Source organism: Suncus etruscus, chromosome 6 (genome assembly GCF_024139225.1).
Source record: "Suncus etruscus isolate mSunEtr1 chromosome 6, mSunEtr1.pri.cur, whole genome shotgun sequence".
Classification (NCBI taxonomy): domain Eukaryota; kingdom Metazoa; phylum Chordata; class Mammalia; order Eulipotyphla; family Soricidae; genus Suncus; species Suncus etruscus.
Genome location: NC_064853.1, coordinates 36,226,636 through 36,245,392, shown reverse-complemented (window position 1 = coordinate 36,245,392; position 18,757 = coordinate 36,226,636). Strand labels below are relative to the sequence as shown.

General features: G+C 52.1%; 2 protein-coding genes across 2 annotated transcripts in view; one reads left to right on the top strand and one right to left on the bottom strand.

The window, feature by feature from the left end:
* Positions 1 to 18,757, top strand: part of CTPS1 (CTP synthase 1) — a 1,052,426-nt gene that overhangs the window by 522,078 nt on the left and 511,591 nt on the right. The window lies entirely within an intron of this gene.
* HIVEP3 (HIVEP zinc finger 3) overlaps positions 1,306 to 18,757 on the bottom strand; it is an 82,684-nt gene continuing 65,232 nt past the window's right edge. Inside the window, exons 4-7 of the mRNA XM_049774610.1 lie at positions 15,460 to 15,635; positions 9,442 to 9,528; positions 4,410 to 5,224; positions 1,306 to 3,126 (exon numbers count right to left, since the gene is read on the bottom strand). Of these exons, the coding sequence (XP_049630567.1) occupies positions 2,344 to 3,126; positions 4,410 to 5,224; positions 9,442 to 9,528; positions 15,460 to 15,635 (1,861 nt within the window). The 3' untranslated portion in view covers positions 1,306 to 2,343. The remainder of the gene's footprint in view (positions 3,127 to 4,409; positions 5,225 to 9,441; positions 9,529 to 15,459; positions 15,636 to 18,757) is intronic.

The following is an 18,757-nucleotide window of genomic DNA, read 5'->3' as shown; positions in this document are numbered from 1 at the left end:
GCAGGGCAGCATCCCTCTAGCTAAATTCCCTTTGTGTATCTCATCTCTACTCCATAAAGATATATGAGGGCTGGTTCCTAGGCAGGCCTAAGTGATGGAGAAGGGTCTCCCCTGCTGGCCCCAACATGATGAGGCTTCACAAAAAGGAAACTTAGATGTGGGCTCTATGTTAGGGGAGCAGGTGGTATGAGGGCAGGTGGAGGGGAGCTTGTTCCTTATGTCAGGGCTGGCTTGGCAGAGCCCCTGGCATTTTGCCTTGCAGGTTTGGAAAATGGTGCCTGGAGAGGTGGCAAAAGCAGTGACTAGGGGTGAGGACTGAAAGTCCCCAGCTTCTTCCATTCCCCCCCCCCCCCCCCGGCCAAACAGTACCAGTGTGCTCCAGTGGGCCTTACCAGCTACTCCTTAGGTAGGCAAGTGCCCCAAATGTGGAGTTAGGCAGCTGGTGGCATTGTTGGCAAATTCTCGACCTTTCCCAGAATCCTGGAGCCCAGTGCCTCTTCTGGGAGGCACTTTTCAATATTTCTCATTGGTTTTATCTTTGGCAAAGGCCAAGAGGATGTGAACAAGATGGCTGGGGGAAGGATGCACCTGGTGGACTTGTCCTTGAAGGGGGCCAAGCACAATCGACATGGACCAAAGTCTGAGTTTAAGGCTCCAGGCAATGCTCACTCCACACACTTATGGGTCTTGCCTGAACTTTTTCAACAGCAGGAAACTTCTGTGGCCTGACTGAACACTGGGAGCAGCTGGGGAGGCCCTTGCCCCCTGCATCCAGTCTGGGCATGCCATGGCCCTTGTACCATCTCCCCTGGGGCCAACAAAGTACAAGGTTTCTAGGTTGAAGAAAGTTCCCCTCTCCCAGGCAGTGTGAATGAGCCAGGCTTTCTGAATCCTGTTGCATTCTAATTGGAATCTGTTTTACAAAACAGGTTCTTGCCCCTGGTGGTGCTGAGCATTTTTGTGAAGGCCAGAAGGGCTGGGGAGAGTGGCCTCAGCTAGGGCTGACAGCTCTGGAAGGGAAAATGGAACAGTTCTCAGAGCAGGGAACTGAAGAGTATCTGAGGAGCAAACCGTGTCTCCTCTTTCACTCTACTTTCTTTTCTTATTTTAAAATAATTTTTTTTTTTTTTTTTTTTTTTGGTTTTTGGGTCACACCAGGCAGTGCTCAGGGGTTATTCCTGGCTCCAGGCTCAGAAATTGCTCCTGGCAGGCACGGGGGACCATATGGGACGCCGGGATTCGAACCGATGACCTCCTGCATGAAAGGCAAACGCTTTACCTCCATGCTATCTCTCCGGCTCCTATTTTAAAATAATTTTTAAAGAGAGTTCAGTCCAAGTATGCAAACAAGCCTGGGCCACTCCCCCCCAAGCACAGTTGTGGGCCCTTCCCTGAAGAGAGCGTGTGTGGTTGGAGGACAGTTCTAGAAAGACCAGTCATAGATGCTCACACAGTCCTGTGGATCCTGGGTCTGACAGAGTGAAACTCAACTGCAGCTCAGGCAGGTAGTGCTCTATGGGGCTGGATTGAGGAGGTGGGCTCAAGTTGGGGGACAGTCAGTGTCTGGGACTGACAAACCCAGGGGTTAGGGTAAGGGCCCAGAGAGAAGGGTGTGGGTAGTTATGGGGGTTGCCTGCAGAGGGTAGGGTGAGTCCATGACTCATCCTGAGTGTTTGGAAGCCCCAGGGACCAGCTTCTGTCGTCACTTTGTTCTTAGCCTTCTGGGATGACTCCTAGAAAAAACAAAGTTGGATTTTGTGTGGGGTCCCCCTACCTGTGTCCGTGCTCTTCTTCCTGGGATCTCTAGCCCACCTTTCTGTTGACAGAGGGGGTGGCCCTTGTGGGGGTGGGGTACAGCAGTACTAAGTAGGAACAGCGAAGTGTCTGCTTGTGTTTAGTAAGATATTTTCTTAAAGTTTTGATGTGATTCTTTGTTCCCTCAGTTCATGCCCTTCTCTCAGAAGTTGGGTGCCTTGTGCCAGGCTGGCTGGAGTTGCTGCTGACCATAGCAAACAAGAAGAGGTATCCTTACCCACCCACATCCTTTCTCAAAAACAGCACAAAATATTCACAGCCTCAAAATCTGTGTGTGTGTGTGTATGTGTGTGTTTAGTTTTTTTCAAGCAATACATGATCTAGAAAAGGCACAGGTAACTGCATACATGGAATAAGCTGACAGGCGGCGGCACAAAAGCTGCTTGGACAAATGGAGAGATGGACAGGCAGACAGATGGACAGACGGTAGAGGGAACCGTGAGAACCGGACAGTTTGAGGAAGGTGGCTTGAAACGTCTGTTGCTGAACACCGGAAGCCAGATGTTTGTTGAAGCGGTCAGAGAGAGGCTAGGTACGTGGGGGGCCCCTGCCCTCTGGTTGGTGTGGAGGTAGCCTGGACTCCCCACTTCCTGAGGACTCAGGGAAGTCCTGACCAGTCCTGGGTTCCCCAGAGAGATTCCTCCTCCTCCTGGCAGGAGTGTGAGTGGAGGCCTCAGCCAGGCACCCGAGGGAGCTGCTACGGTCCAGCGTGGGGGTGGCCGAGGCCTTGGGATGGGCCAGATTGTGTGGGGAGCCCACTCGGGGGCTCCAGGACAACTCTGACCAGTGGCCCAGGAGTGGCCGGGGTGAGGGCTCAGGTGGGGTACAGGAGATGTGTGGGAGCTCCGAGGGCACCTCAGCCACACGGGGCTCCCAGTCAGGAGGCCTGCCCAGCCCCCTGCGTGTCCTCTCACTCTCCGTGGACTCGACCCCACCCTCCAGTTCTGAGGAGAGCGTGAACTTGCTCACCTTTGCCACAGGGGACACAGATGCTGAGGAGCTCTCGGTGGGACTCCAGCGGCCTCGCTCCTGGGCTTCCCGGGCCCCTGTCAGGTCACTGCCGCCTCCTGAGAAGCCACTGACCCAGGCAGGGTGGACCCCTGGCCGGGCCTGCACCATCTGGATTCCCCCAATGGGGATCAGGGGACACGGGATGCGGGTCAGGATCTGGGAATGCAGAGGGAGGTGACTGAAGATGTTCTCGGCCCCAGTTGGGATGTGGCTGTGGAAGTCGTGAGGGGTGAAGGGTTGGGAGGAGAGAGGATGGGCAGGGCCAGGCGAGCAGGCCGGACTCCAGGACTCGGGCTTCTGCTGGGATCAGAAAACAAGACAGGGTCAGGCAAGGGCACCTATTGGGCATGTGGAGAGGCCAAGACTATAGGTGAGGATTGGGGACTGCCACTAAGCTCCGGCTCCATATTAGGGGCATGTATAGATTGCCCTGAGACCCACAGAGGTCTGAGCCCAGTAGAGACCTTGGTCTCCATACCACCAGCCCACATGTCTGTCTTCAGAGGAAGGAGAAGATGTAGGAAGGTCCTTCCACAGCCCCATGGCCTGGCCTTCTGTCTTGCTTCTGCTGCCTTGCCTGTTCCTAAAATGGTCTTGTCCTAGGTTGACCCTTGAATTTCCCACTCAAGGTTCTTCTTCCCCAAGATGGCCCAAAAGTTATAAAACCAAGGGAAGTTTCCTAGATCAGACTCCTTCAGGAGCCTAATTCTGAGTGATGGTGCTGAGGCTGATGATGGCGAACAGAAGTGAAAGAAGATAAATGGCAGCAAACAGTGATGAACAGTGGGTGACGGTGAGTGATAGTGAGCAGTGGTAAGTGGTGGTGAGCATGGTAAATGATAATGAGTGGTAGTGATTAGTGGCGAGTGGTGGCAAGCAGTGATGAATGGTGAACAGTGGTGAGTTCTGATGATCAATAATGAGTGGTGGTGAACAGTGGTAAACAACGGTCCCATCAGCAGAGGTGGAAGGAGGATGGATAGGGCAACCCAAGACGAGACCATGGGGTGTGGTCGGGGAGGGCACCATGGCAGTGTGGAAAAAGGGACAACAGGGGTGGGAACCTGCTGCTGGCAGAATAACCCTGAATGAAGAGAGAAGTCTGCATGGTAATGACTGTGGTAGGGGCTTTGGCCCTGGAGTATTGCTGAGGGTCTCACAAGGAATCCCAGACTGTGGGGTCTCTGAAGATGTGGGTGACAATGCTGTTGACAACATGATTTGGATTAAGCTCCCCATCTGCTCAAAGAAAATGTAGGGATGTGGATGAGGGTGACAGAGCTGGGGGCAGAGACAGCAAACACACTGACAGCCTCACCCAAGGCCACATCCCTTAGCAGTGGTAAGATGCAGATGTGACCCCAATTGGCCCAGCTTCAGTCTATGTGCTGCTGTTGGTGGGGCTGAATGAAAGGGTCCCAGGCCACCAGCATAGCACCTAGCATAGGAACTGAGCTATCAGGGACTCAAGAGCTGGCAGGGCTGTTTGGCTCTAGGCATATGGTCTCTAGAGAAGGTAGCCAGAGGGGTTACCATGATATCCCTGGGAGCTGGGAGGAATATCCTGGGTAGTTGGAACTCACCCAAGTGGAGCTGCAGGTTTCTGGGCTTCTGCTGAGGAGCTTGTGAGGTAGAGGCGTGGGCCGGATGAGAGCCCGCGGGGCCAGCCCCGAGCCTGGGCCTTGCTCTCCTGCCGAGGTCCACTTCCTTGGCAGCGCTGACCATGGTAGTGACTTGCCCTGGCCTGGAGACCAACTCCTGGTAGGTGAATGTCTGTTGGGGGCTGGGTCTGTGCTGCCCTTGAGTTCTGGGAGAAGGTCCAGTTGGGGAGGTGAATCTCTTTTGGGGGGCTGAGGGCTGAGAGGTGACAGCTCAAGTCTGGGAGACCCACCAGGGTGAGGGCTTGGGGTGGAGGTGGGTGGCTCTTGGGCAGGCGACCGTGGCTGGGGAGTCGAGTCACTGTGGCAGAGGGAGTGTTTGTGGGCAAGCAATGGGCGGCTGGCCGATTCTTTGCTTGGGGACCATGGTCTTCTTGGGGACTCAGTCTTAGTGCTGGGGGCTGAGCCTGAGTCCTTCTCCAAGGGGCCCGCAGGGGTTGGTGCCAGGCGGGGGAGGTCGGATATGGAACCACTGCCAGCTGCTGGACCTTCTGAGACTGAGCTGGCCTGTGAGGCTTGGCTGCCAGAGTAGGTGTCCCTGGGTCCAGGGCCCTGCCCTGGTGGGGAATCTGCCTCCAGCAGACCTGAAGGTTCATCCTGGCTCTCCTCCTCATCTTCATCTTCGTCCTCATCCAGGTCTGACTCTGAGTCCGAGTCCTCCAGGTCTGAAAACTGGTGTTCTGCCACCGCTTCCCAGCCTTCTCGCCCTTCAGAGTCGTGAAATGGGTCGTCACTGGTTCCTGAGGGACACACGAAAAGGCCAGGTCACAATCAAGTCCAGGTTAGCTCCGCTCTGAGCCTTGACTTCCTGGTCCTCAAGTGACAGCCTGTGAGAGTGTGAGGACCAGGGCAGGTGTGGACACATGGGGGCTGGTAATAAACCTTGCAGCTCACCTGAACCAAGTTCAGGTCTAAGAACTCTGAAACACTTTGGGTCAAGACTCACATCTGTGGGGTTCAGAGGAGGAAACTGATTTGGATTCAAGAGGAAGTAACTTGCTTGAGGATGTGGAGGAGTCAATGGGACTGAGCCTTACTGAATAAGAACAGGCTTTTATTGTTTTCACTAGATTTTGGTGTTGGCATCTCCGTGAGCGAGGGAAGTCTCCTGCTGTGTGTATTCCAGTCTATTCTTTTGTGGAAAAAAATAAAGGTGAAAGTTTTACATTCTGGGACTGGCTGGGAGCTCTGAACTTATTGGCCTGATATAATGATACTGTCTAGATTCTTTGCTTTCAGACCCAGCAATCTTACATATGTCTGCCCGGTCGCCTGGCTGCTGCTGGAGTGTAGGCAAGGCTGGCTATAGGCTGCAAGGCAGGGTCTATGTAAAGAGAGGCTTGCCCTTGCAGAACCCAGGTTGCTTTCTGCTGGAGGGGCAGGGAGCAGGGTTCTGACACACCAGCCTCCTAGCCTGTATGTCATCTACCACCAGCCAGATCCCCTCTGCTATGACCTGGGTCTCACTGGGGCATCTCAGAATTGGCCACCAGTATGAAGTGGGAGTCACCTGTACTTCCTCAGAAACTGAACTAAAATGCTGTGAGCCTGGGTGCTACCTGTAGGACAAGGAAATCACCCTAGGGGAGTGTGAGCCCAGACACCCCAGTATGTGGCCCACAGCCGAGTCTGATCAACAGAGAGGGGACACACTCAGGCTCAGGCTATTGTAGCAACCATGGTCACTGCCCTAGCAGAGGTCATATATCCTAGCTCTTCCAGCATGAGGAGCTTGTGGGGCACTCAGGAAGCCCTGACCAGATCCCATGGGGGTGATGTGGGCTGGCAAGTGAAGGAAGAGCCATGGGCTCCTTGCAGTGGAGTACAGTAGGGCAAGGCCTATGGTACTAGGATGAAGACAGAGGTGAATAATGCGTGGTGTGGGGGAGCTGATTTCCATACTAAGGCCTTAGTACCTACTTCTACCTAATATTCCCCTAGCCACCCCATTTATATATGGGAACCCCAAGCCTGGGGGATAGTTTTCTTCAGCATCCTGATTCCCTTGGAGTCAGAACTCTCCCAGGATGAGTTCATGCTCTGTTTAAAATGCTGTTAGTTTTTATATTCTAGCTTTGGGGCTCTGTGCTTAAAGGAAAGTCATGCCTGGCATTGAAGGAGACAACCCATTCTCCTACATGTAAGGCCTGCATTCTCTCTCTGACATCTAAGATGTTCTTTTTTTTGGAGGTGGGGCACACCCAGTGGTGCACAGGGGTTACTCCTGGCTTTGTGCTCAGAAATCACTCCTGGATGGCTTGGGACCTTATATGGCTTGGGACCATATAGGTTGTTGGGGATTGAACCTGGGTCCATGTAAGGCAAATACCCTACTGCTATGCTATCACTCCAGCCCCCATCTAAGATGTTCTTAGAGATGGAGCAGGGGTGGGGGCTGGTGAGGGTGGGTTTATGGAATCCTCTATCTGCTGTGTTGTTTTCTCAAGTATGGAATGGGGATCAGAGTCATGTAGCTGTTGGGGATGGCAAGGCTCCGACACATACATATACGTAACTTTCCAATAGCTGTGACCACCAGAACCTCCAGTTTTCATAGTCTCAGCCAAAAGGCCACATGGAGAGGAGGTGTTTGAGCCAACAGGGAGCTATCTGAGCTCCACAGCAAGTCTCCCTAAGATGCCTAAGACCCAAGGAAGTTGAGGCCCAGATAGGGCCAGTGGGCTGCTTAGGCACTGACAGGATACAGGACAAGGGCTGATCACCAGGTTCCCACATCTACAGGGTTCCAAGGGATGTATGTTCCAGTTGAGAAAGCCCATTTGCAATGCCTGTCCAGGTTTTGAGTTGTCACCCAGATTGGCATGGCCACTAAAGTTCTATAAAGTCAAACCCACTCCTCCAGCTTGAGAGGAAAGACGCACTGAGAGGGTCTGGCCGCACGGTGGCGCTCGCACCCAAGTGCCTCACAACGAACATGAATGAAGGGATGACAACCAACCACCAGGGGTCAGTCGTTGCTTCTAGGTTGAATGTCCCTATTAGTCCCTATTCCAATGTCCCTATTAGTCAGGGAGTCATAACTTCACAACCACAATCCTCCCACCCCCTTCAGGTCAATCTTGGCTCACTCCCCTATCAGGCCTACCTTCCCCCAACCCCACCTTTTCTCTTCTCCCCTCAGCCCTACTGGTCCAAGTCAGCATGTGCTTAGCCTGGATTGTGGCCTCTCATGATGCTCCCTACTGGCCACCACACACTCTCTCCTCTTTTAGCTCTCTGGTCTCAGATGTTTGGCTTCATGATCATCACCCTGCTCTTATTCCTTCATGGTCGAGCTCCCTAGAATGCCAATTTATAAATGACAGGGACTAGGATTATCTCACTGCTAAATCCACAGCAGCCAGCATGGCCTGGAACAGGGTAGTCCTTGTCCAGTGGTTTCTAATTACATCTCATATAAGGCATAAAACTAAAGCAGGGAGAGGAACAGGGACAGCTCATGGTCTCTCATTGGACTTCTGCTGGGGGTGGCAATGACAACCTTTTGAACATCCCCATCTCCCAACCCAGGGTTTTGGGTTCAGTTCAGGCCCTTGGGGTGGCACAGCTCTGTGACTGTATGTGACACAGCTGCCTTGGACATCTATGTTCATTTTCCTCAACTTAAAACAGGGCAGCAAATGTTTCTACCACCGGTTTTGATGATCAGATGAAATACGAATGATGTAATGTGTATTCTATTTGTGTGTGTGGCCACACCCAACAGTGTTCAGGGATCATTCCTGGTCGGGCTCGGGGGATCATATGTGGTGCCAGGGATGGAACCAGGCTAGCTATGTGAAAGGTCAGCTAAGTGCCTTCCGGCTGTACTCTTCATACTGTCTTATTGGCCCTGATGTACATTCTTGATAAGCATGGTAACCCCACATTCTTGGTTGGGGAAGGATTAAAAGTGGATATTCAATAAAGAGGCAAATAAATAGTCACCTAAAAGGAAATATGACCTGTCTCTTTTAAAAGATGACACAATAGTGTGGCCATGCCAAACCAGAAAAACAAAAGTAGAAAAAAAGTCAGACACAGGCGAGCACACAGCCTTTTCTTATTACACGATAAGTACTGAGTCTGATTTTAGGGATGTGGTCAAAGGTCTCTCTGGTGAAGGGAAGAGATGTCTCTGGCCTCACCTTGAGGGTGCACTGACCCTCTGTTCACTCACCACAACCCTCTGGTCTCCTTGGACAATGAGCCTGGGCAATGCCTGGCCAGACCACCTGCCTTTGAGTTCCCTTTCCTCTGCTATATCTATTCAGAGGGGGACACTGTTGCCGAGAGGGAACTGTAACTGCATGCAGCTTTGGAGAGGGTATGTGGGGGCTGGCTGGATTCAAGGCCCAGGCCTAGCCCTAGTGAATGCAGGCATGAATGTGGGGGTGAAGCACCAAAGTGTCTGTGCCTCAGAATGTCCTGGTGAGGGGCCGGGTAGGTGGCGCTGGAGGTAAGGTGTCTGCCTTGCAAGCGCTAGCCAAGGAAGGACCGCGGTTCGATCCCCCGGCGTCCCATATGGTCCCCCCAAGCCAGGGGCGATTTCTGAGCACATAGCCAGGAGTAACCCCTGAGCGTCAAACGGGTGTGGCCCAAAATCCAAAAAAAAAAAAAAAAAAAAAAAAAAGAATGTCCTGGTGAGGGTTGTGGAGAGAAATATTTAGAACATGCCTGAGACATAGTAGGGGACCAGCAGGCACTCATGGGGCACTGGGGTGTGGGCATAATACACAGCAAACAGCTCTAATAGCACTGTGCGGGCAGGAGTGTGGGGCATGAATCATGGCTCTATGGAGCTAACCCTGGTTTCCAAAAGGAGTTTCTAAAGGAGGAAATGGCATGGCAGGCAAGAAGGGGCAGAGAAGGATGAAGGGGGGCAAGGTGAAAGAGCAGGCAGAGGAGAAGAAGAGAGCCCAGGTCAGGGAGGGGTCGGGAACTGCCAATTCTGTACCTTCTTCGGCTTCCAGCTCCTCCGGCACCCCCGTCTCTTGGCACTTTTTGCTGTGGGCCTTCGACTTCATGTGCTTAGTCAGATTCCCTGGAAAGAAGTGGAAAGAGACTCAGGTCAGCTGGAGGGCCAGTGGCCAGGGCAGGTTTGGGGTGAGCAGAGGTGGGGCCTGGAGGGCAGGCTGTGTTCTTCCAGCTCAGCGGAGATCCTGCCAGCTGGAAGGTCTGAGAAGTGCGCAGGTGTTTGGGCTGGGACATTCCAGGTAGCACACAGGAGCTGGGGTTGGTGGGCAGGGGGCTGTGAGGTACAGAGGGGTTCATGAACAAGATGCTGGTTGAAAAAAAATAAACACACACACACACAAAGGCAACCCTGCTCTGTGCAGGAATTCTCCTGCCACTAGTTAAATGGGACCTGGGAGCTGGTGAGACTCAAAGGAGGATCATTGACTGTGTTCAGTGCCAGAGACCAGGGCCTTGGGTCACCCACACACAGGGTGTGGGCTGGAGAGCAACCTGCAAGGATGGGCTTGGGAAAGGGGTGCAGGATGAAGATGTATTAGAGATGGAAGGAGGTGGAAGGTGTTGGTAAGTCTGCTGTATGGAGCCCTAGGGCTACAATGCTGGGGGGTCAAGCTCTGACTTGCTTAGAAAAGCCATGAGCCCCTCTCCCCCGGCCTCAGTTTTTTCCAGGTTACTAGGTTCTGCAGACCCAGGGTGGTGTGTTCATGCAGGGAGGGCTGGAAAAAGACTTCATTGCTCCAAGGCTACATGGCCTTCAGGGAGTCTCTGATTTCCCAAGTGGTCAGTCCAGCCCCATAGATGACAGGCAGGGGCAGTAGCTCTGTGGAGCTGGGAGAGGCAATAACACCTCCAGTTCTCCCCATGTGGACCAGCACTTACAGGTAGGCATACTCTGTGAGGGAGAGGTCTAATGCCTGCTGCAGGCTATCATTTTGCCCAGCAGCCACCTCCATATCGTGCATTCTGACTGCTTTTCTGAAGTTTGCTCTATTTCTATTGGTCTTTCACATATGAAATAATTATAAACTTAGTAGTTGACATATTTGGATAAGTGGTAGAGAGAAGAATGAATGAGTAGATACCTGGAAGAGATAGCAAGAGAATGGGTAGATGGATAGATAGGGGATGAATATATGTATGGCGAATCAATAGAAAGAGGGTTGGATAGACAGATGATTAGATGAAGATATGTGGATAGGTAGGTAGATGGATGGATGGATAGGTAGATTGGTGATGGTGGGTAGATGCAAGGATGAATGAATGGATGTATGGGTGAATGGATGAGTGGTGAGTAGGAGAGTGGATGGATGAGTGCCTGAATGGATGAGTGGACGAATGAATTAATAGATGTGGGTAGATATGTGGATGGATGGATGGATGTGTGGATGAATGGATGGGTTTGGAGAGTAGATGGATGGATTGATAGGACAGTGGTTGGATAGTGAATGGTGGGTGTACGTATGTGTGTATGAGTGATGAGTGGATGGATATATGGATGTGTGGTGGGTAGATAGATGATAGGTAAATAGATGAATAGGTATGTGAATGAATGGATGGATAGATGGTTGAATAGGTGAGCTGATGGATAGATGGGTGGGTGAATGGATTGATGGATGGGTGGGTAGAAGGGTAGATGGGAGAATGATGGTGGATGGGTAGGTAGATGGTGGTCGTATGAATGGATGGGGATGGGTGGATGGATGGTTTGATAGCTAGATGAGTATGTATAGGGAAGGACGGATGGATGGATGGGTAGATGGATAAACTGGTGTGAGAATAAATAGATGGATGGGTGAATGGGTGGGTGAATGGATGGGTGCATAAATGAGAGGATGAGTAATTGGATGGATAGATGATAGATAAATGGGTGGGTGGATAAATGGGTAGATGGGCCAGTGGATGAATGGATGGTGGATGGATGGATGGATGAGTAGTGGGTCAATAGGTGGATGGTTGGGTGGCTTAGTGGGGAGGAAGAAACATGGATTTGTAAAGAAAAAAAAAAACAAAAAGAAGACAGGCAGGTGAATGTGACCTCAGATGAGTATTTAAGCAGATGAATAGTAGATGATAAAATACTGGAAGTGAAATGGTAACTGAGTTGATAATCAATGGTGAGGAGAGAAAACAAGATAGAAAGAGAATGAAAAAAAAGAGAGAATGTGTGGACAAAGGAGAGATGGCTGGCTGGTTGATCAACACAGGATACAAACTCCAGGAGGATAGACAGGTAGGAGTATAAAGAATGGGAAAATTAGTGGAAGTAGAGTCTGGTGGGAGGGCAAACAGGACAATAAAAGAATTGGTAGGACACGATAGTCCATTATATGATAAACTATTTGACGAGAGGTTAGTAAATTGATACACAGGAAAGAGATGGGGAGAGAGAGAAAGAGAGGGAAAGAGTCAGGAATCAGTTAAATTATTGGAGAGTTGTGAGTTTTTTTCTTTTTTAGATTTATCTGTTTTTTGGACTGATGGTGCTCAGGGCTCAGCCTGGCTCAGCGTCATCAGTGTCAGAGATAATTCCTGATGGTGCTGAGGGAACCACAGGTGATGCCAGGGATTGAATTGGTATCAGCCACATGCAAGTCAATTACCCTGCCTGCTGCACTATTTCTCTGGCCCCCACTGGGGGGGTAGGTTAAAGAAATCATTAGGGCTTTCCTGAGAGAGTAACAGAAGCTATAAACTGAGATTCGAGGGCACTGGAATTTGTTTCTTTCCTTTTTCCTCCCTAATCCTAGTCTGGGACCACAACCTTCCTGACTCAGAATCTGCTCTCCTTCCACAGTCATCCTAGGTTTAGTGGTTCCTCAGAAGATCCTCTCCAATACAGGGGGCTCCTTCCCTCCCTACTGTGGGCTGGCAAACCCTGAGTAAGAAGATATCAGGAGGTGGTACAGGGCAGCTGGGGGTTCCATGAGCAAGAGATGCCATCTGTCTCCTAAAGTGTGGGCCCAGGGAGCTGACCTCTGGGTCACAGAGAACCAGGCATGCTGTCCATTGGGCAATGATATTCCTTGCTGTATGCAGAAAGTTTGGGTTAAGGAAGCCAGATGCCGGGCACATGAGGGACACAGAAGGTGCTGTGGGGAGGAGTCTTCCTTCAAAGCGCAAAGTTTGAAGGAAACCTACAGACCAAATCATCCTTTCATGAGCAAGGATTCATGCTCCAGTTCCCCCTATGGGCCCAGTGACTGATGACATCATTGGATGAGAATTTTGGCTGCTGGAATGCTCTAGCAGAGAGCCTAAGGGCCTGCTTCCCATGGACTGGCAGAGGGGGTCTACAGGCCCAGAACATCCTGCCAGTTGGCCCCATCTTTAAGGCCTTGGGCATCTGGATCTTATGGCAAATGGGAGCATGGGCACAAGACCAGGAGTCTGGTTTAAACCTGGTCTGAATCAGGCTCTGCCACTGGCTAGTTGCGTGCCCTTAGGTACAGTTCTTAACCCTCTGAGCCCCCATTTTCTGCAGATGTCCAATAATACCTACCACCAGGGTTCTGGGAGGTGCTGATGATAAATGCTAAGTATGTCCTGAGTGAGGAAGCCCACAGAACTTTTTTTCCCATACTATAAATCCCCACTCCCCAACAATGACTGTAAGAGCACCTGTTCCCACATACTGAACCATGCTGGGAGTGGAAGAGATAGATGCAGAGTTGATGGAAATGTCTTTACCACTTGTCTGGGCTTACCACTTGTCTAGATCTTCCTCTCTGTGTCCCCCACTGTTTATAGGGAGGAGTTAGGGTGTCTGAGGTTATGCTACAAGGCTTGCCCCAGAAATATCTCCCAATCCCATCCATATAGACACCCCTCAATCAGTACCCCAGGGCCAGAGCAGCCACCATGACATCTAACATGGAGACAGAGACATAGACAGGCAAACAGACAGACAGGGCAGCCAGGTGGTGTGACAGAGGCCCCTAGGACCACCTCTGAGCCAGGGCTCATCCTAGTGGGGCCCAGCACATGGCTCAGTACTTCAGGGGAGAAACAGTAGGACTCTCAGGCCCTGCCACTCCCCCCGTGCCCACCGTGTGGCACATCCAAGAACCATCTTCATCAGCCTCCATCTGTGGCTGTCCCAGCTGGCTCCCAGCAGTCACCAATTGTGCCCACTCCCACTTCAAACCTACTCACTTCTTTGGCCCTAGGAACAGGTGAGGTGCAGGGTTTAGGTCTAGCAGATGTCTGAGGACAGAAGAACAGCTAGAATAGCTCTTCCTGGCATGCAATGTCCAGGGGGCGATCCTGCTAGGCAGCAAGTCTCCCCGACATAGCACAAATGCACCAGGCACTCAAGAGCTCCTTCAGAGTCAATGGCACAGTCTGGGACCCCAACTCAGCATCCAGGCCTGCTCCAGAGATGCCCAGTGGAAACTGCTGACACATCCAGAGAAGCAGGTGTAAGTGGGGGTTGAGAGAGAGAAAGAGAGAGAGAGAGAGAGAGAGAGAGAGAGAGAGAGAGAGAGAGAGAGAGAGAAAGAGAGAGAGACAGAAAGAGAGAGAAAATATGGGGGTATTGCCCATGGGAAAGGGCTCCTGATACACTCTGGCTCAGTCACTGCCATTTCTTGAGGTTCACTCCTCACTGTGTGGGGGCCTCCAGAGAGGGTTTTTGGAACTCCCAGTCAAAGCCTGATTCCCAGCAGCTAACAAGAGCATAGGATGTAGGACTGTTATTTCTGTTGGGGGCGTGGCCAGATCCAGGGCTGAAGTTGCTGAGCCAAAGTCCAGCTCCAGGCTGGCCAGCACCTTCCCCCTCTCCTTTTGCAACACCTCCCATGAAACTCTTGAGAGAGAAAGGGAGAGGAGGAGGGAATAGAATGGACAGCTCTACTCAGAACAGAAGCCTGTTGGGAAAGGGTGGTCTTTTGAGGGAATCGTGGGGGGAGAGAGAAGGCTGACAGCAGGGCTAGGGGAGCAGAGGTGTTTTCAGAGAAGAAGCCCCACCCCAAGTGTAGGCAGAATAGGCAGGGGCCTGGCTGAAAGAGCAGGAGGAAGTGGAAAGTCCAGAGACCCCCCTCCCAGGCCTCTTCCCCACTGCACCCCAGTTCTTGCAGGAACACCTTTTCCCACAGTGGAAAGTCAGCTTGTGACAAAGCAGAGATTTTTCTTGAGAAGTCACGAGGCTCCAGAGTGGCCACCAATGAAACCCCCAACTTACTGAAAGCAGGATACCCACAGCCTGACCCAGGACACTGCCAGGTATAAGAGGCTGAAGCCATTGCAGAGCCCAGAGCCCAGGCCTCCCTCGGAGACTCCTGGGTCTACTCAGAGACCAGGAGCCCCAAGAAAGACGCCTCTGTCGCTTGCCTTACCCAGATAGTGCCACCAAGGAGGTGAGAGCAGCTCTGACCCCCCACGGCGCCTCACTCATACCAAGGCCTGGTGATTTTATCCTTCAACTCTTCTCTGGGAGCAGACCCCCAGTCTATCATGTCCTTCCCAGGTGACCACCAGGCCAGAAAAGCAGAGCTGATTATGAGGGTGGGCAAGCTGCCAATAAGCCCCGTGATGCAGGAGCCTGGTCTGAGGGTGGGCCATGGGGACTGGCAAGGCTGGTAGTAGACTTAGTCCTATAAACTAAGTGGCTAAGAAAGTGGCTGAGCTGAGTGTGAGTACAGAGCACCTAGGATCAGAGAAGACATGTACGGGTAGGGTAGGGCTGTCAAGTCACAACCGTGAACAGGCACTTGGATGCTCCAGACCCAGGAGGACAAGTGTGAAGGTCCCAAGAAGGGCAGAGCCAGGCCAAGGGGCTTGGCCATGTGTAGAACCCAGGAAGTGTGTGTGGCCATGTGTGGAACCTAGGAATCGGGACATGGCCGATGAAAACACGGAAATGGTCGTGGCAAGTGTGAACCTCAGAAGTGGGGGCATGGCCCAGCCCCCTGGCAGAGAGGGTGGCCCCTGTGTTCTATGCTGGGGGCTCCCAGAGGGGAGCGCCTGCAGCGGCGGGGCATCGCCCGCGACTGTCTCTTACCTTTGGTTTTAAAAGCAAAGTGACAGTGCTTGCACACATAGGGCCGGACGTCAGTGTGGGTGCGGATGTGTTTCTTCAGCATGCTGGGCTTCTTGCAGCGAATTCCACACTCCTCACACACATATTTCCCTCGGCCGCGGCCTCGCACATACACATACTCTTCGTTTGATTTGTACCTATGAGCAACAGGCGTCATGGTAAAGGAAAAACACACAGGAGGGAAGAGGCAGGTCCCCACCTCAGGAATGCACACGTGTCCCATGGGCCGCTAGCTCGGACACCCGGTACAGAGGCCACCAAGGAGCAGAGGCTGAGAAAATGAAGACAATCGGGCGCTGGGGGGGCGTACTGCCCAGTATTCACCACAGACTCCTGAACCTACCTGCCCCAGGGACAGGTGGGGCCATCCCTTCCTCTCTCCAGAGACAGCAGACTTGGCATTTCCCACAGGGAAGAAAAGACCTGGGGTTCCCAGAGGCCCTCACATTCAGGCCAGCAGGGCCTATACCCGCTCTTGCCTACAGAGAACAGCCCCTCTGGGCACCCACATGACAGCCAGGACAGAAAGGTCACAACCACAACTCTGGCCAAGTCCCTGTGGGGCTGGACATGCTATCTGAATCAAATCCTAATTTTTTAAGCCTGAGGTACTGCTGAAGTACCAGGCCTGATCCTATGGCCATGCATTTGCACTCTGTTATTACAGTCTGGGAAGCAGGGGGCCTGAGTGTGAGGGGATGGATGAGGCACAGCCACTACTTGTTGTTCTCAGGATCATCCTTCTTAACCCCTCTCCAGCAGGACCCAGATTCTAGACACCTGGCCTCCGACTGGGCTTGGAGGTGATGGGGATCACTGTGGAGGTGTCAGCAGATGTCAGACTGATTGGACCTTAGGGCACTGACAGGAAATACTTGGTCCCCAGACAAATTATCCACTGAGAGCCGGAACTCCCACCTCTGTATAGGCCCCTGCCAGAATTCTTGATTGTCTGGGAGCAGCTATATGTCTCTTGGTGTGGTTACTGTGTGGACAGCAAGTCTGGAAGGAGTCTCTACATATTTTAGATGGCAGCCTGCACAGACACCTAAGGGCCCTATGGCCTCCTAGACTCCTGCATGTACTCAGACACCTAGCCAGAGGCCTCCTGTGCTCTCAGTCCTCTGACAACACACCTACACTGTGGGAACTTAGGGAGGTGGTTTGAGAGAGTGACCCTGAAACCCTCTTAGGTTATGACTGAGACAATGTCACAGGATTGGGTCTGAGAGGGGATGATGGGAAGTGACTCATGCAGAGAATCAATACACTCATACCAATGCACACAAAAATCCCCATCAACGCTGTCGCCCCTCTCACCCTCACACCTCATATTCAGCCCCACACTGCCAAACCCACCTTGAGCATACACTCACACCCACATGCATTCACACTCTGGGAGCAATGGACGCACACGGAAAATACTTGACCATGTTTTCCATTGGCACTTACACACCGACAGCCCCAATCTTGGATACACCCATACTCTCCCGCACAGAACCTCACGCACACAGTCACATACTTGCAGTTGTGTCTACAAGTGCAGTTGGACCCATTGTCTTAGTGGCCCCAGCTGTGGCCCCCCTCTACCTCTCAAGTGGTGTTAAACAGCCCTTTTAATCCCCCAGGCAACCAGCAGGTTCCAGGCTCAGGTCCAGGTTAGGCCTCCTAGCGAGGGCCAAAGCGCCACCTGGTGTTCAAAGAGTGGAATGAAGACCATAATGGCTTGGGGGCAGAACCATGCTTTTGGTTCTCAGGGCACACAAGGTGTAGTCTCCTGTCCCCAAACCAGCCACTCATCTACATTTCACTACCCAGGTGCCTCAGGTCTAATCCTGGGAGAAGGATGAGAAATAGTCCAACCTAGATACCAACCTCCACTTGGTCCTGTTCATTGGCGGGTCCATGCATCCTTCCCCTCCAGTGATCCTTCCCCCTTCCCACTCAGAAACAGATGCTACTCTCAAGCTTCTCCACAGCAAGCTGAAGGCACATGTGGTTTCTGCAATTGGACATGCACAGAGGCTTCAAGGAGTCAGGGGATCCATGTGAGAAGGAGGTAGGACAGGAAGACCTGAGGCAGAGCCTCTAGGAGCAAGGACAAGTTGTCTGATGGATGGATGAGGCAGGACAGGCAGGACTGACTGGGACACCATTGGCCTTGAATGGCACATAGGAAAATTGGATTTGATCATTGTTGGTTTAAAGATGGACAAAGTGTGAAAGAGAAGGCCTAGAGTGAGCTGGATCATTCAAATAGGACAGGGAGGGACATTCCCTCCTGGGCACTCAATCCATGGCTTGGCAGCCATCTGGGGTTCAGCAGCCCAAGAAGAGAGAAAGGAAGAGCAGAGTCAGCTCAGGTACCACCCAGGGCTGTGGAGGGAGCAATGCTGGGTTGAGATAAGGGCTGCTGAGCTTGAGATGTTAGACCTGGAAGTGACTGCATGTGCTCAGCTATCATACCAAGGCCCCATATGGCTCTTGAAATCTGTGGAAAGGAGGACTGACACTTAAGGGGAGGAAGGGGAAGAGGAGGTCACTGTTCTGATGTTGGCCATTTTCTGGAAATTCATCCAAGAGGTGTTCCTAAGCCCTGGACTGAGCAGTCTCCTGGTAGGGAAACAGGGGAGAATGTGTTACGGTGGAAGGTGACCCAATGTCACTATGAAGTCAACTAAGGGGCCCTGGGTGGAAAGATGGGTTCCAGACTAAACAGGTGGGCATAAGATTTCTGAGTATGGTGGGAGGTGTTCACAGTTCAAGGACAGGTAGAGGTGACAGGAGCCTCCTTTCACCTGAAAACCCCTTTCCTGCTTGCTCCGGAGTTCCACCTATCCCTCAGGGGGTACACTCCACTTTCCAGCAGGTACCAGTCTGCTTCAGAGCAGAGGTCAGCAGAGCCTGGGGTCCCTTAATTGGCTCCTGTGTGAATGGTTGGGTGCTGGTATGTAAGTTTCTTATCCCCCACCCTGGGGGATACCAGGCAGCTCTCACTCTCATCCAACCATCTACTATGGGTCCTGTTTTACAGAAAAGAAAACCAAGACTCAAAGCATTCAAGTCCCCAGGCCTACGTGCATCCACTGAACACTCTTACCCTCTTAGGAACTTGCAGACACATTTAGCAGGGCTTCCTTGGCGGGTTCCAGACCTGTATTGCTGTCTACAGCATGAAAATTTGATTCTCTACCCAGTGCCTATTTAGGGGCTGATAGAGACATGAAATGCCCAACAAAGTCAGGGTAGGAAACCACTG